Genomic DNA, 19,020 nt, shown 5'->3' on the forward strand with positions numbered 1-19,020 from the left:
GTAAGTTGACCCACACACACACCCCCACCCCCCGCCAAGGGCTCAACTTTACAGAGAACCAATTTCAGAATACTGCGGATGTTTTCCTTTTTCTGTTCCTTTATGGAGAGTCTGACACATCTACCAAACCGACAGTAGGAGAAAAGGGTTTGCCAAGTATTTGCACAATTGATTAGAGACACAGGAATTTCCGCGGTTGTGAAAAAGGAGCTCTGCGTCTTTAAGGCTCCGCGGAGCTCTCGCTCTCTGCTCGACGCAGACAGACCAGCTCTGCCGCAGCGACTCATCCTATCGATAAGGTTCACTTAGCCAAGGTGGAGGATGGGAAAAGAATGGAGCTGTCCCAGCTACTCAATGAGATCAGGGCAAACTATGAAAAGCTCCTCACGAGAAATCAGATAGAGACCGTGCTCTCAACAAGGATCCAGGTAATGATTTCATACAGACAGGCACCTTCCAGGATAAGGAGACAATCCATGTCTATCCAATTCCTGTCCCGGCCTCTCTGAGGTACAGTATTTCCTTTTCAATGCAGCGTCTACTGGGGAAGGAATATAGGTTTTACTGCAATGTGACTGGACTACAGGGGGAAACGCTCTAACTAGACTATTAAGTGACCATTCAATGAATGTCAATTGATGCATTTGATTTTTGTATCAATTAGGAGGTTACTATCATTAACGAAACATGGGGCCAACATACAATAAAATGGGGCACTCTAACCTCTTTTAGACATCCTTCAGCAAGGAAGTATTTCAAATACCCTTCGAAGATATTACGGAGTTATTTATAGAAATTGTTTAAATAACATCTTTAATATGGCAAGCTTTCTAGTAAGATTTATTAGCTTGCATACTTTGTAGAAATAAAACTAAGTAAAATATTTCTGAAAGGTTTCCATCATCGTTTTAATGAGCTCAGTTTTATACCAGATTGTTATAAATAGAAATTACCTAAATATGTGAACATGGCATTCAGAAGCAGTGGTATAAATTGGGACAAATCAAAATTCCCCACATTGATAATGACTCCCCACTTATACAGTTTTGCTTGTGTACTACAAGATGAGAAATGTTGATTTCCAATAACATTGTCCAAGTTATTGGACAAGCCATGAACTATTTAAGCACTGAAAAAAAGAGAAAGCCAAGTTAAATAAGGGCTGACTCTCAATTTCATAGACTTACTTTGCTTTAAAGTGACAATCACATTTAGCAACTCATGAATACCTGAAATGTTTAAATAAATGCACAGATAAATAATTTAGAAACAAAAATTTACAAATTCAGGATTTGGGGGATTTTGTTTGTTTGTTCATTTCATTTACCTATCATATCTGAGTTCAAGTTCTAGTCCAGGCACCCAAATATGGCAAAGAGTGAACTTAAGAACCTCACTGAAAGGGAAAAAATATTTCCAGGAAATCATAGGGCTTTATTTCATTAGCAGTTCATTTTTGGTAACAATATAAATTGCACCTCAGGGTAATATTCTCAGTCTTCACAAAGAATGATCAGTATCCTAAATCAAGCAAAGTCACTGGAATATTTAAGTACTGGAATAGTTCACTCACCTTTTGCAAAGAGAAGGGAAAAAATTAATAGATGACAATTTCTGAAAATTATAGATCAAAGAAACTATTTTGCAATGGTACCAATACAAGTTATCTAGTTTGTAAGTCATGATGCCAAAATGAGTAAATTAAAGTAAAGGGGAAAAGTTGCAGTAACTTGTTTCGAGTCTTCTTAATGTCAGTCTACTTTAGAGGATTTCTTTCAAGAAACTCAGAAATTCAGAGAAGCCTGATTAATTATTACAAAATAAAGAAACATAAGCTTTTGGTGATTCATTGTTGTAGAATAAACTACCCCAAAATTCAATGGATTAAAACGATGGCATTGTCTCTCATGATTCTGTGGGTTGACTGGGTTCAGTGGGGGTGATTCTTCTGCTACATGTGACGTTGGCTGAGACTATAATCATCGTGGGGCACAACTGGGCTAGGACATCCAAGGTGGCTCACTCATGTGTCCGGAACCTCGGCAGGGTGTTTGGGGAAGGCTGGCTCAGCTGAGACCATTGGGTTTGTTTCTCTCTCTCCATCTGGCCTGTGTGTGATCTCTCCAGCAGCGTATCCAGACTTCTTAACGTGCTGGCCCAGAACTCCCAAAAGCACAGGAGTGCAAGTTTTCAGGGCTTCCTAAGGTTTAGGGCTAGAATGGGCACTTCCGCCACATTCTACTGGCTAAAGCAAGACACAGGTCTGCCCAGATTCAGTTTGGAAGGGGACCACACGAGGACATGAATTTGGGGAGTGGATGAGTGGTTCAGTGGAGGCCATCTTTGGACTCCAGCTGCCACGCGAACATAGCTGCCAGTTTCATACACAATCCAAACGACCGGCAGACACGAGCATTGTTATGCTCTCCTATTTCCTAAGTTCTTGACATTCTGTTTTGTAATTGCTCTGGTATGTATTGCTGCTTGACTTTGCCAGCATAGCGCTAAGAGCAAGTGATACAACAAACCCAAAGAAATGTATGAATTTTGTCCTTTAATGCCTTGCCCTGAAGTTTGTAAACGTTCATTTACTACAATGTTTGCTTTAAAAAATAGCTATTGTGTCATCAAATTAAAATTTTTTATTTCAAAATGCATTTTGATAAAAACATTAAAAAGTTATTTTTGCTTTAAAAATTATACACAATCAATTCCTTCCATTGCTCCTGCTGCTTTTGGGGCCAAATGTTGAGAATTCTGTCAAAAGATACTTTCATTTGATTTGAACATCAGCATAAGAACATTTAAAGCCAAATATAACATATTCCATTTATTATTTAATATGTCGACATTTAGAAAACAATCTTTAAAGATGTAATTTTTACTACTTCCCTAGATACCCAAGATTAACATGCTTTCCAAAAAGATCATTTGAAAAAGGTAAATCACCAGTGGGTTCTCTTTATACGGAAGTCTATTTTAGAGCTTCTAATGCCTATGATAACTTAATTCTCTAAATTATTCATAATATACTTTCCAGCAGTGTTTAATCCCCATCCATATACCCAGTCCCAGAATTGATTGGTTTAGACTATATGGCTGTTTATCTGCTTTTACAAAGCAGCCTACAAGAAAATATGGGGGGAAATAATAGCTGAGTTTCAATCCTTCTTCCTGAATAATGCCATAAATAATAGAACGGTCAGAATCAGAGGTCTCAAGCTTAGATCCTGCAAGCTGTTACTTTTCATTAAAATAGATGTATTTTTCTCTGCATTTCCTAGACTGTCATAGTAGGAAGAGACTTCTAAGGTTCATCTTATACCTGAGAAAACTAAAGCTCAGCATGCAATCCACTCAATCCCATACCTGATTAATTAGTAACTAAGCACTGGAACACACATTTGAAATTTAACAGGTTAAAGAAAAAATGAGACACCTATATTATGTTTTTAGGATTTACTTTTAAAGGTCTCATTTTCAAGAGTGCTCTTTGTGTCTGTTGTTCTTGGTGGTGGTGGCTTTCTTAAAGCTAGAAGAAGATATGAGCAAAAAAATGGACAAAGACGAAGAGGCTCTAAAAGCAGCTCAAGCAGAACTCAAGGAAGCTCGACGCCAGTGGCACCACCTGCAAGTGGAAATTGAATCTCTCCAGGCGGTGGTGAGAATCATCTTGATCTTAAAAGTGACTGGCCCACTCAGTCCCCAGGCATTTGCTGATTAAGAGACAGAAAGGAATAATGCCTATTAACTTCCAGTGAGAAACTGAAAATCAAGGCCACTGAAATCTATCCCTGGTGCTAGTTCGACTACCCTGCTCCGTCCATCGTGGCCACGGCTATTAGCAATTCACTCGAGGTTTAGTTCACGCCTATAAAAAAGGAAGTAATCCTTGCTTATCGTCCTGGGGTTCTCTAATTTCTGGCATGGGAGAACATAGCCTTTTTCGTTATCCAAAGTTGTGACTGTGGGGAGTCTTCTATCTACACCCCTGTGACTTGTAATAGTAAAAAAATATTTAAACGCTTTCCTAACATGCCTTTAAAAGCAGCCTGCTCTGCTTTGACATATGATATTCTACATTTTCAATTTTTAAAAATCAAAAAATCAGAGTGATAAGTCAGTTACGTTGTAGATTTTTTGTTGTTGTTGTAAGAATTATCACAGGATTCCTTTGAAATAGTACGCTCTCTAGCTATGATTTTTGTCATTTGAGTCATACACAAAGTTGTCAGGAAACATCTCTTGCATAAGTGATATACTACGATTGCAAACCTTTAAGAAAGAACACAATCGAATGAAGGCATTACACATCAGATTCAGAAACACATTTTGTTGCACTGATTCACTGATGACAATCTGTATAAAACAGGAAAGGGGCCTTGAAAACTCCCTACATGCCAGCGAGCAGCATTACCAGATGCAGTTGCAAGACCTAGAAGCTGTGATCGAAGGACTAGAAAAAGAGCTACAGGAAGTAAGGCGCGGCATCGAAAAGCAGCTGCAGGAGCACGAGATGCTTCTCAACACAAAGATGAGGCTAGAACAAGAAATCGCCACTTATCGCCGCCTCCTAGAAAAGGAAGAAATCAGGTACCTAATTCCATATACAGTACTTAATGACAAGTGGCCAGAAATACAGAGTCACTTACATCTTTGTTGAGGTAGTTAGAAATCACATCTAAAACCCCAACATTCAGGGCACCTGCATGGCTCAGTTGGTTAAGGTGGGACTCTTAAGTTTGGCTTAGGTCATGCCCTGCATCAGGCTCTGCACTGACAGTGTGGAGCCTGCTTGAGATTCTGCCTCTCCCTCTCTCTCTCTGCCCTTCCCCTGCTCCCTCTCTCTCTCAAAAATAAATAAATATTTTTTTAAGTTCATTAAAAAAAAAAAAAAAAAAACCAACATCACCACAGCATGCTCACTGAGTTCCTAAACAAAATAGGATTAAGTAGGCAGAGAACTATTTTCAGCCTCCCAGAATTATGGACAGAATGGCCAAAGTCGGGTACATTAGCTACAACAAGGAGCGTGTCAAGCCTAGAACAAACTGTAAATAATTCTCAGTTGCTACAAAAAATGACCTTTCTTAACTTCCTCATTTTCCTTGCCATTCATCTCTTTTAGAATTAGTCACTGTCTTCCATGGACCACCCACAAAGAAAGCTTGGAAAATTCACCTATGACCACATCTCCCCACCCAAGGCCCACTCCCATCACACATCAAAAGCCAAAATTAATAATGATAATAATAATAATTAATAATAATAAAACATGATTATATTACAACCATAAAAAGTTTAGTTCTGAGCACATGTTTTGAAAGTCTTCCAGATGTCCTGATAACAAAAGGTATCAAAATATCACAAGAGAAATTCTTACTAATTTACAGTTTCATAATCTGTAATCACGTATAAGGTCACATGGCTCTGAACACAGCACAACCTCCAATTTTCCGTGTTCCCGTGTTAAGAAACTTTCATTCTTGCTTGCTTCAGAATTCCTAGTCCTCTACAAAAGTAGAGGAAACTACTTTAACCTATAAGTCTTGACGTTTATTAAGTGTCTTGACATTTATTAAAGCTTTGAAAAACACAAAGTGAATTCCAAATCTACCGCTTACTAACTGAGGCACACGAGGCAAGTTACTGAACCTCTCTGTGCCTCAGGGTTTTTTCATCCATAAAATGGGAATAATATTACCTACCTCATAGGGTTCCCTTGTGGATTAAATAGATTAATGTTTGTATAGTGCTTAAAAGAGTGCTATATAAACATATACACACACATATAATTTGTTATTAAATAAAATAAGTGGTGGTGGATTTTATTAAATGCCTAATCATTCAAGATGATGATAAAGTGGTCTTTAAACCTGTATTCCTTTAATACAACTTAAAACATTTTCGTTATGCTATATTTAAGATACATGAGAAAGCATCAAGAAGAATCTCACAAACCTCACGTACACACTTCCCCCAGCTCAAGAAATGAAACGTATACAGTATTGTTGCGATTGCTCCACCCCGACCCTAGACACCTAAAGCACATCCCCCCATCTTCTCCTTCTCCCTCAGTCTAACCTGGATCCTGAATTTGATGCTTCTCAGTCTCACACATTCCTTTATACTAATATGTAGATATGTATCCCTAAGCAAAAAGTGAAGATATTTTGCATGTTATTTTATTATTATTATCTTTTTAATGTTTATTTCTTTGAGAGAGAGAGAGAGAGAATGCAAGTGGGGAAGGGGCAGAGAGAGAGGGACACAAGATCTGAAACAGGTTCCAGGCTCTGAACTGTCAGCACAGAACCTGACACAGGGCTCAAACTCACAAACTGTGAGATCATGACCTGGGCCGAAGTCAGACACTTAACCAACTGAGCTACCCAGGTGCCCCGTGTGTTATTTTAACCTTTATAAAATTACCTACAAATTACTTCCCCCCACCCCCACTCAATGTTATACTTGGGAGATTCATCCATAAAGGTACGGTGTACCCTGGGGCACCTTGGTGGCTCAGTTGGTTAAGCGTCCAACTTGGGCCTAGGTCATGAGCTTGCCATTCCCGAGTTTAAGGTGTACATTGGGCTCTGTGCTGACAGCTCAGAGCCTGGAGCCTGCTTCAGATTCTGTGTCTCCCTCTCTCCGCCCCTTCCCCATCACGCTCTGTCTCTCCGTCTCTGCTTTCTCTCAAAAATAAATAAACATTTTTAAAAATTTAAAAAACGATACAGTGTACCTTTAGTTCATTTATTTTCACTGCTAAGTAGTATTTCCATTGTATGAATATACTACAATTTATCCATTCTCTTACTGGCGAGCATTTGTTTCAATTAAAGGCTAATATGGTCTTGCTTCTATAATATAATTCTTTCCAATTTCAGATACTATGGTTGTATCCAAGGTGAGAAAAAAGAACAAAAACCTACGACAAGTAGAGTTGGTTTTGTTTTACCTTCAGGTGAGTTTCTGATATAAGTAAATGACTTGAAAAGTAAAACGTCATTTATAGGGATTATAAATAAATACTGTACAGTAGCAAAAACAAGCAATGTTTGAGTAAACTTCGACACAGAAATTGACTGTGACTAGTATTACAACATTGTGATTGAATGTTTCATGTTAATGTTTACACAGCCATTATAAATGAAATATCTTTCTCAACCAAACTCCCACAAAAGTATGAGAACGAAAAAGTGGAAACAGTGACCAAACAAGCAATACTGAATGGAAATGTTGTGAAGGAAAGCACAGAGGCTCGTGGCACAATTCAGTAAGTAAAATAATTTTGACTAAGAAACAATAATACACACATGCAAAGAAATTAACTTCACTTGTGTAATCTCGGTGATCTTTGCATGTTTCCAAACATAATTTTAATATGCTGTGATTTTTTTAAATCCGACATGACTAGATATATATAAACAAAAACCCAGAGGAAGGAGTACTCAACCCTTAATTCACCATTTTTCTAAAATTATAACCAAAACATGTGAATTGCATAGAATTCCTTGGAAATTATATTCATTTGATTTTTAAAGTATGTAAATTATAAATGTCACTATGTCAATTGTGAGTTATAATTCAAAATGTGTCAGTTATGAACTATGCAAATTTCTTGATTTCTTTTTCATATGGAATATATATTAGGTATTTTTAATAGATCCATCCTTCTTTATATGGAAAGGTTTATTTTATCATTTCAGGACAGAGAAAGTGGATGAAGTTATTAAGGAATGGGAAGGCTCCTTCTTTAAAGACAACCCTCGATTAAGGAAAAAATCTGTTTCTCTTCGTTTTGACCTTCATTTAGCAGCCACTGATGAAGGGTGTTTACAGACTAAGCAGGATAATCTACCAGATATAGAAGTCAGGCTTATCATGAGAAGATCATGTAGTATCCCCTCTATCAAACCTCCATCCGGAGCTAATTAATCCAAAGACAATATCTGACTTGATTTGAAAATGACATTAGGGTGGACCAAGGGTAGGCCATAGGGTAGGCCATACTGATCACCCTCTGTCCCAATTATTAAGTATGTATGTTATGATCAATGTGCAATTCTCTTCAGAAAACAAACAGTAAGGAACAAAATTTCTCTGAATCTAATTATGGATGTACTCTTTGAAGAGGGGGAGCTTAAAAATAAAATCAGAAATTCAGTATGGTTTCTATTTTATTTACTCCACATAGTCTTCTCTTTTTTCCTTGAAATGTTATCGGAGACTGTAAGTGTTAAGCTGGCTTAAATCTTTGAAATTTCACTCAACTGGCCAAAAATTCTAGGGAAAAAGAACAGTTTGTTTAAGTATGATTGTATCACATTAAGAATCCTACTAACTTATGCATCATTATTCCATGACTGGTTATATCTAAAAAGATTTTTCTACTTAGAAAGGAAAACAATTATAAACAAACTTTTAAAGAGGGCTCACTATTCACATAACTAAAAAAAACTTTTTTTGAGACAATTATTTGCACACTTAGAAAAAAAACAGTTATTTTCCATGAGCAGTTCTGAGCAAGCTATAGAACACACCCCTCGCTAATTTGATGATTAAATAAAATTAAGTTAATCTTCATACAAAAGCTTTTTGTAACCATTATCTGATTTCCAAAAGAGTAACTTTATTCAAAGAACTTGAAGGTTGTGTCCTCCCCCACAAAAAAATCAGAAGGCCAGCGGCACAAACAAAAGATGAAAATCTCGTTGCTATGGTTACTAGAATAGTTCTCCAATCTCACCATCGCAACTTTTCCATCTGTCAAGCTCAATGTGACTAATTTGGATGTTCAGTGTGAGCATTAGATAAGATACTATAAAAAGTATTATAAATATTTCTTGCAATCATTTATGTGAACTATGATAACAGTATTGTTATCTAAGCTATTTGCAGGATTTATGTTTTTAAATTGTTCAAACTGTAATAAATATGGACAGAAAATATATTTGTGAATAAGTCAAGTATTGTTGCAAAGTTTTTTAAACAACCTAATTTGTTTAATACAGGCATATTTATTTATTTTAAGACCTTAAATAATAATACCTGTTTTAAAACATTAGAAATTTATAGGCTATCACTTTTTTTCTAAGCAGAAAAAATGTTGAGTACAACTCACCATACTTTTTCCCAGCTAAAGTGTCATATAAGGGCTACAGCTCATTTAGCATTTTTAGTATAGCCTCTGTAATCTCCCTCTCTCTCTGTCTCTATTATTTCAAACAGAACAAAATGTATATTTTAACCAGGAGAAAATTGTGTTAAATAATCTTTAACATAATACAGGGATATAAAATTTTAAATTTTCTTTTTCAATTACTTTAGATTCCTTTTAGCCTGTCTTATCCTATTTAGCAGAAGGGATGATTTTGTTTTGTCAAGGATACAACGGCACGTTAAATGCTTATTCTTGTGCAAGCGTCTGACATAAAATACATCCTGTACATAAGTGTTTTCATTCAATATTAGTTACATGCTATGCTACAAACTTTATCAATGCTTTGGAAAAATGCAATCGTATAAGCTATTGTATTAAAGTTACTATACTAAGCAACAGTAAGCATAATAAAACAATGTATCCAGCGTAATCTATATGCAGTGTTAAAAACAGTACTGGGCGTCATGAATGTAACTGCTTGTTATAGTAATTCCACTATGCAGTTCTTGTGTGTATAACATGTACATTTTAAAATACAGTACTTGACTTTATAAAAAAGTTTTATTTGCTTTGGGGCATTTTAAATTGGGATATGAATTTACCAGAGTAAATGATACCACTACAATAAAAAAAAACCTGAAACATGAACTTGAAAGTTGCATTTTATTTGAGTGTGATACATTGTATTAAGTTTAATTGTTCTGATATTATTAGCTCACTTGGGGAATGAAGAAATGTGCAAGCATGGTGGAGACAGAACAGTTTTTATACTTTTTTTTGGCAAAAGAGAAGTTAAGAATGGTATAGTCGAATAAATGGTATATTCTAATTAAGAGAATCAAAATAATCCCACCATCCTGGGAAAAGTGTAACAGTAGCTATAATTTGCACAATGTTTACTCTGCCCTTGGCACTGTACTCAGCAAAGTTGTACATAATCTCCAAATTTTACAGCAGTCCTACAAGATTTTATCCTCATTTTACGGTGAATAGAACTTAATATTCTGGAGTCTCTGACTTTTGTATATGTCAAAATACAAATACAAAAGTAAAGAATGATTCCAATTACTAACGATTATAGGATCCTAGCCCAGGCACCATCACTAATTCCCCATGTGACCAGAAAGGAATTACTTGAGTCCCCTAAGCCTCAGTGTTCACACTTGAAAACAAAGGAAAGGTGATGCTTGGCAATATTCCTACCTTGATTATAGCACAGAGTTGTTTGAAATAATATACGTGTGAAAATATTTGACAAAGCACTACTCAAATATACAATGCCATTTGGATGAAAATTGTCATTGGGAATTTGTGAGGACAGTTATAGCTGATGGTGATTAAGTAATAGTTCAAAACACAAACGGTGAAGAAATTTTCCAAATTCTTCAACTGCTGCTAAATTATTCTTTCCCAGTGAGTTACCTAATTTGAACTGTTCTACCATGATAGTTTTCAAATTACAAAAGTGTTCTCTAAAGTAAAAAAAAAAAAAAATGCTTAAATTAATTTGAAAGTGTCAAGTGGACATGTATTATGGAGAGGAGGAGCCAAGATGGCAGAACAGCATGGAAGGTTTTTTGTGTGTCTCGCGTCCATGAAATACAGCCAGATCAACGCTAAGCCATCCTGCACACCTAGAAAACTGATTTGAGGATTAACATAACAATCTGCACAACCTAAACCCCAGAACTCAGCAGGTACGGATGCAGAGAGGTGAACTGGGGGAGAGAGAAGCCACGGAGGGCAAGGAGCCGCTTTTTCATGTAAAGAGAGGATGGAGACGGGGGGATACAGGAAAAGCACCCCCCAAAAGCAGCTGGAGAGAAAGTGGAAAAGTGGAAACAGCCTCAGGGACTGAACTAAAAAGGGAGAAAGGAGAAAGGAGAGGGTTGAAATTCTATTAAGACTCTATAGAGTCTGAAACGCCACAGCTCGATACCTGGTGGTGCTCTGGTGAGAAGGGCGAATCCCCAGGAGCAGAATGAAGTCTGGAGGGTCTTCAAGCCACACAGGGAGCGGCGGTTCCCCTGCTGGGAGGACACCTGGTAGAGGCTGTGTGGGTCCCCCAAAAGGAAGGCCCCAGTGGACCCGGGAGAACAACCACATTCGCTGGTGCTGGAACAAAGTTGCTGGGGGTGAAGCCCGGTGCCAGATGCACTTTGCAATTTGCCATAATCCCTGAAATGCTGCTGCTACACGATCGTGTGTGAACTTTTTCTGGGGTGGGCTGGCACCCTGCCGCAATCTCTGAGCATTGGCAGCAGCACGGTCCCGTGAATGTTCCTGGGTGCAGCTGGCACCCGGCCATTGCTCGGTGAGACCCTCGGCAGAGGGGCAGAATGGGTCAAAGCCGCAGTCCCTCAGAAGAAAGGGGTCGGGAAACACAGCCGCATCGGAGATAAAACTCAGGAGGGAGGTGCTGCCTGGGGCTTGGTCACGGATAGTGTAAAAGCGGGGAGTGGATAGAAGCCGAAGACAAAGGACAGGTGCAGGGTTGCTGGTCAGGGAGAGCAGAGTTCCGATACTAGAGACTGGGTAGCTGGGTGACACCATTTTCACTGCTCCCACGCATGCCCATACACGCCTGCATGCGCAACAACAATCCACCCCAGTAAGCCAAGCAGCGCCATCTAGTGGAGAACAGAGCCACTACACTAAGCCCCGCCCAACGGGGCCAATCTCACTCTTCAGGAACACAGAAGAGTGTTCTCCGCCTGCTTAGTTTATGGACTATAAAGCACTTCATAGTTTGACTTCTAGGGGAAAATGAAGTAATTTCAATTGTATTTCAATCTGTTCGCTGGTCCATCTATTCTATTTTCTTTTTTTTTCTTTTTTTCGTTTCTTTTCTTTTTCTTGAATACAGAAACAATTTATTTTTATTTTCAATTTTTATTAAAAAGATTTTTAATTTTTTTCTACTATACTTTTTACTTTTGTGTAAATTTTTTCAAATCCTATTTTACTTCCATCATTTCATTTTATTTCAGTGTATTCATTTTTTCAAATTTTCAAATGATTTCCTTTTTTTTTTTCTTTCCCCTTTTTTCTCTAATCTGTCAAGCCCTCGTCAACACCCAGACCAAAACACACCTAGGATCTAGCATCATTTATTAGATTTTGTGTGTGTGTGTGTGTGTGTTTAATATTTTAATTTTAACTTTTTTTAATTTTTAAATTTTTTACCTCATTAATTCTTTTTCTCCCTTCAAAATGAAGAAATGAAGGAATTCACCCCAAAAGAAAGAGCAGGAAGAAACAAAAGCCAGGGACTTAACTAACACAGATACAAGCAAGAGGTCTGAACCAGAATTTAGAATCACGATAATAAGCAAACTCGCTTGAGTCGAAAATAGATTAGAATCCTTTTCTGCAGAGATAAAAGAAGTAAAAGCTAGTCAGGATGAGATAAAAAATGCTATAACTGAGCTGCAATCTCAAATGGATGCCAACGGCAGCAAGGATAGATGAGGCAGAGCAGAGAATCAGCAATATAGAGGAAAAACTTATGGAAAATAATGAAGCAGAAAAAAAGAGGGAGACTAAGGCAAAAGAGCACGATTTAAGAAATAGAGAAATCAGTGACTCATTTAAAAAGAACAACATCAGAATCATAGGGGTCCCAGAAGAGGAAGAGAGAGAAATAGGGATAGAAGGGTTATGTGAGCAAATCATAGCAGAAAACTTTCCTAACCTGGGGAAAGATACAGACATCAAAATCCAGGAAGCACAGAGGACTCACGTTAGAGTCAACAAAAAAACCAACCATTAACAAGTCATATCATAGTCAAATTCAGAAAATACTCAGGCAAGGAAAGAATCATGAAAGCAGCAAGGGAAAAGAAGTCCTTAACCTACAAGGGAAGACAGATCAAGTTTGCAGCAGACCTATCCACAGAAACTTGGCAGGCCAGAAAAGAGTGGCAGGATATATTCAATATGCTGAATCAGAAAAATATGCAGCCAAGAAATCTTTATCCAGCAAGGCGGTCATTCAAAATAGGAAAGACTAATAAAAGTTTTCCAGACAAACAAAAATTAAAGGAGTTTGAGACCACTAAACCAGCCCTGCAAGAAATTTTAAGGGGGACTCTCTGAGGGGAGAAAAGATGAAATACATACATACATACATACATACATACATACATACATACATACCAAAAGCAACAAAGACTAGAAAGGACCAGAGAACACCACCAGAAATTCCAACTCTACAACCATCATAATGGCAATGAATTCATATCTTTCAGTACTCACTCTAAACATCAATGGACTCAATGCTCCAATCAAAAGACATAGGGTAATAGAATGGATAAGAAAACAAGATCCATCTATATGCTATTCACAAGAGACCCACTTTAGACCTAAAGACACCTTCAGATTGAAAGTAAGGGGATGGAGAACCATCTACCATGATATTGGTCAACAAAAGAAAGCCAGAGTAGCCATACTTACATCAGACTATCTAGACATTAAAATAAAGACTGTAACAAGAGATGAAGAAGGGCATTATATGATAATCAAGGGGTCTATCCACCAATAAGACCTAACAATTGTAAACATTTATGCTACAAATGTGAGAGCACCCAAATATATAAATCAATCACAAACATAAAGAAACTTGTTGATAATAATACCATAACAGTAGGGGACTTCAACACCCCACTCACAGCAATGGACAGATCATCTAATCAGAAAACCAACAAGGAAACAATGGCTTTGAATGACACACTGGACCAGATGGACTTAACAGATATATTCAGAACATTTCATCCTAAAGCAGCAGGATATACATTCTTCTCCAGTACACATGGAACGTTCTCCAGAATAGACCACATACTGGGACACAAATCAGCAAGTACAAAAAGATCGAGATCATACCATGCAAATTTTCAGACCACAACGTTATGAAACTCAAAATCAAACACAAGGAAAAATTTGGAAACGTAACAAATACTTGGCGACCAAAGAATGAATGGGCTAACCAAGAAGTTAAAGAGGAAATTAAAAAGTACATGGAAGCCAATGAAAATGATAACATCACAACCCAAAACCACTGGGACGCAGCAAAGGTGGTCATAAGAAGGAAGTATATAGCAATCCAGGCCTTCCTAAAGAAGGAAGAAAGGTCTCAGATACACAACCTAACCTGAAACCTTACAGAACTGGAAAAAGAACAGCAAATAAAACCACAAACCAGCAGAAGACAGGAAATAATAAAGATTAGAGCAGAAATTAACGCTATCAAATCCAAAAAAAAAAAAAAAAAAAAAAACCAGAACAGATCAATGAAACCAGAAGCTGGTTCTTTGAAAGAATTAACAAAATTGACTGGCTAGTGGTTTACTAGCCAGTTTGATCAAAAAGAAAAAGGAAAGAACCCAAATAAATAAAATCAAGAATGAAAGAGGAGAGATCACAACCAACACAGCAGAAATAAAAACAATAAGAGAATATTATGAGCAATTATATGCCAATAAAATGGGCAATCTGGAAGAAATGGACAAATTACTAGAAACATATACACTACCAAAACTGAAACAGGAAGAAATAGAAAATTTGAACAGACCCATAACCAGTAAAGAAATCAAATTAATAATCAAAAATCTCCCAAAAAACAAGAGTTCAGGGCCAAATGGCTTTCTAGGGGAATTCTACCAAACATTTAAGGAAGAGTTAACACCTATTCTCTTGAAGCTGTTCCAAAAAAATAGAAATGGAAGGAAAACTTCCAAACTCTATGAAGCCAGCATTACCTTGATTCCAAAACCAAAGATGCAACTAAAAAGGCAAACTATAGACCAATTTCCCTGATGAACATGGATGCAAAAATCCTCAACAAGATATTAGTCAACCAGATCCAACAATACATTAAAAAAATTATCCACCACAACCAAGTGAAATTTATTCCCGGGATGCAGGTCTGTTTCAATACCCACAAAACAATCAATGTGATTCATCACATCAACAAAAGAAAGTTCAAGAACCATATGATCCTCTCAATAGATGCAGAGAAAGCGTTTGACAAAATACAGCATCCTTTCTTGATAAAAACCCTCAGAAAGTAGGGATAAAAGGATCATACCTCGAGATCATAAAAGCCATATATGAAAGACCCGACACTAACATCCTCAATGGGGAAAAACTGAGAGCTTTCCCCCTAAGGTCAGGAACAGGACAGGAATGACCACTCTCACCATTGTTATTCAACACAGTATTGGAAGTCTTAGCCTCAGCAATCAGACAACACAAAGAAATAAATGGCATCCAAATTGGCCAGGAGGAGGTCAAACTTTCACTCTTTGCAGATGACATGATACTCTATATGGAAAACCCAAAAGATTCCACAAAAAAACTGCTAGAACTGATTCATGAATTCAGTAAGGTTGCAAGATATAAAATCAATGCACAGAAATCGGTTGCATTCCTATACACCAACAATGAAGCAACAGAAAGAGAAATCAAGGAATCGATCCCATTTACAATTGCACCAAAACCATAAAATACCTAGGAATAAATCTGACCAAAAAGGTGAAAAATCTATACACTGGAAACCATAGAGAGCTTATGAAAGAAATGGAAGAAGACACAAAAAAATGGAAAAAGATTCCATGCTCCTGAATAGGAAGAACAAATATTGTTAAAAGGTTAATACTACCCAAAGCAATCTGCATATTCAATGCAATCCCTATCAAAATAACACCAGCATTCTTCACAGAGCTAGAACAAATGATCCTAAAATTTATATGGAACCAGAAAAGACCCCAAATAGCCAAAGCAATCTTGAAAAAGAAAACCAAAGCAGGAGGCATCACAATCCTGGACTTCAAGCTATATTACAAAGCTGTAATCATCAAGACAGTATGGTACTGACACAAAAACAGATACTCAGATCAATTGAACAGAACAGAGAACCCAGAAATGGACCCACAAACGTATGGCCAACTAATCTTTGAGAAAGCAGGAAAGAATATCCAATGGAATAAAGACAGTCTCTTCAGCAAGTGGTGCTGGGAAAACTGGAGGGCAACATGCAGAAAAATGAACCTGCATGTGGTATATTTCTTACACCATACACAAAAATAAACTCAAAATGGATGAAAGATCTAAATGTAAGACAGGAAGCCATAAAAATCCTCGAGGAGAAAGCAGGCAAAAACCTCTTTGATCTTGGCAGCAGCAACTTCTTACTCAACATGTCTCCAGAGGCAAGGGAAACAAAAGCAAAAATGAACTATTGGGACCTCATCAAAATAAAAAGCTCTGAACAGCAAAGGAAACAATCAGCAAAACTAAAAGGCAACTGATGTAATGGGAGAAGATGTTTGCAAACAACATATCAGATAAAGGGTTAGTATCCAAAATCTGTAAAGAACTTATCAAACTCAACACCCAAAACACAAATAATCCAGTGAAGAAATGGGCAAATGACATGAATAGACACTTCTCCAAAGAAGACATCCAGATGGCCAACCAACACATGAACAAACGTTCAACATCACTCATCATCCGGGAAATACAAATCAAAACCACAATAAGATACCACCTCACACCTGCCAGAATGCCTAACATTAACAACTCAGGCAACAACAGATGTTGGCAAGGATGTGGAGAAAGAGGATCTCTTTTGCACTGCTGGTGAGAATGCAAACCGGTGCAGCCACTCTGGAAAACAGTATGGAGGTTCCTCAAAAAGTTAAAAATAGAACTGCCCTATGACCCAGCAATTGCACTACTAGGGATTTATCCAAGGGAGACAGGTATGCTGTTTTGAAGGGGCACATGCACCCCAATGTTTATAGCAGCACTGTCAACAATAGCCAAAATATGGAAAGAGGCCAAATGTTCATGGATGGATAAATGGATAAAGAAGATATGGTGCATATATATACAGTGGAGTATTACTCGGCAATAAAAAATGGAATCTTGCCATCTGCAACTACGTGGATGGAACTAGAGGGCATTATGCTAAGCAAAATTAGTCAGAGAAAGACAAATATATGACTTCACTCATATGAGGACTTTAAGACACAGAACAGATGAACACAAGGGAAGGGAAGCAAAAATAATATAAAAACAGAGAAGGGGACAAAATATAAGAGACTCAAGTATGGAGAACAAGCAAAGGGTTACTGGAGGGGTTGTGGGAGGGGGCATGGGCTAAATGGGTAAGGGGCATTAAGGAATCTACCCCTGAAATAATTGTTGCACTATATGCTAACTAACTTGGATGTAAATTTTAAAAAGAAAAGAAAAAAAAAAAGAAAAAAAGAAATGTATTATGGGACACGGGCCAAAATGAAACTTTAGTTAAATGTATAGACACATCATTCAAATGATCAACACATAAAACCAAAGGAAAGTTTGTACACAGGGCAGAATCTGCTTCTGTGGCTATAAATGATGATCAGCATGGACACACCGACTGCTAATATTAATGGACATACTACAGATTTTGAAGGAAGGTATGTGTGCAAATCAGTACAAGCCTCTTCTGGTTTCCTTTACACACTTAGACCCTAGGCCAAGGTTGGCCAACTTTCTCAGTAAAAGCCCAGGTAGCTAATATTTTAGGCTTTCCAGGCCATATGATCCCTGTAGGAACTATACCATTCTGCTTTTGTAGCTGAAAGCAACTATAAATAATATGGAAACAAATGGGCATGGTTGTGTCCTAATAAACTACAAAAACAGGGGGCAGCTCAGATTGGGCCTGCAGTAGTCCTTTGCTGGTATCTTCCCCAGATCCTCAAACAAGGTCTGTGGATGCCAGACCATACCTTCAGATTCTCCATGACCATCCTATTTTCATCCTTTTCCATACCATGTGTCAAAGCTCATGTCCCAAATCCTCAAGGTATCTTGTAGGCAATGCAGAAGCTTGTAAAAACAAACCATACTTTGTCAAATTCTACAACACGCTGTGAAATTACTCTGTCCTGGAATCTACCGGGCTTCAAGATTTCACAACTATTTCTAGTGATAGAAACTGAATACCCATAACTTCTGCTTTCACAGACACAGCTGAGAAAATTAACCTATTTCACCATTTTGCCTATCACCAGACTTTTATAAGCTATTTGGCCTGGGAGAACTCTGTCTTCTCTTTCCCTATTTTAAGAAAAAAAAATTCCAGGGGTGCCTGGGTGGCTCAGTCTACTAAGTGTCCGACTCTTGGTTTCGGCTCAGGCTTTGCACAGAGCCCTTTTGGGATTCTCACTCTCTCCCTCTCTCTGCGCCCCCCTCCCACTCACAGTCTCTGTCTCTCTTAAAAGAAAAAGAAAACTTAAAAAAAAAAAAAAAAGAAAACCATTTAAAATAGCTTCATTAGAAAATACTACAAACTGCATGGTTCAACGATTGGTTCAAAATCTTTCTGGAGTCACAGATCTCTTTGAGAATCCGTTGAACTACTAACACTCTACCTGGGGGGAAAAAAAAGTACAAAAAATTGCACATAATTTTAAAGGGTTGATAGACCTCATTAGGGCCTATTCTTGGACTACCTAAGTATCTAAGGACTGTAGATTTTCCCTTGTTCTCCCATTTTCTCCTTTTCCTTCTTTCTTCCCAGCCACGGCTCTCTTCCTACCCCTCATTCTGTCTCCTTCCCCAGCTTCTTCCTACAGCACTGTGCAAAGAAATCAAAGAGACCTGGGCTTAAATCCAGCTTAATCACTTACTAGTTTTGGCTTCCCTGTTTGAGAAAGTATGGGTACGTGTCAGAGAGGAAAGCAGACCAAGTTCCTGGATCTTGCTGCCAGAAAGAAAATTAAACTACTTGGGCCTAAGACTATCTCTGGGGTTTACCACTAGGTTTCTGTAAGGGTTCCCAACACCCTTTATAGTTACAA

At 37.7% G+C, this 19,020-nt stretch overlaps 1 protein-coding gene across 4 annotated transcripts; it reads left to right on the forward strand.

Moving 5' to 3' along the window:
* Nucleotides 1–236: 236 nt before the first annotated feature.
* On the forward strand, nucleotides 237–9,810 carry KRT222 (keratin 222). 4 transcript variants are annotated; one of them, XM_058703554.1, is made up of 6 exons: nucleotides 237–428; nucleotides 3,533–3,661; nucleotides 4,373–4,593; nucleotides 6,891–6,967; nucleotides 7,144–7,279; nucleotides 7,713–9,810. In XM_058703554.1, the coding sequence occupies exons 1-6, from the start codon at nucleotides 333–335 to the stop codon at nucleotides 7,939–7,941; spliced, it is 888 nt and encodes a 295-aa protein (XP_058559537.1). In that variant the 5' UTR covers nucleotides 237–332; the 3' UTR covers nucleotides 7,942–9,810. The 4 variants fall into 4 exon arrangements, with proteins under 4 accessions (XP_058559537.1, XP_058559538.1, XP_058559539.1 ...); XM_058703555.1 differs by having other exon boundaries at nucleotides 311–510; XM_058703556.1 differs by having other exon boundaries at nucleotides 311–510; nucleotides 3,537–3,661.
* Nucleotides 9,811–19,020: the final 9,210 nt, after the last annotated feature.

The sequence above is a fragment of the Neofelis nebulosa genome, chromosome 16 (genome assembly GCF_028018385.1).
Source record: "Neofelis nebulosa isolate mNeoNeb1 chromosome 16, mNeoNeb1.pri, whole genome shotgun sequence".
NCBI lineage: Eukaryota > Metazoa > Chordata > Mammalia > Carnivora > Felidae > Neofelis > Neofelis nebulosa.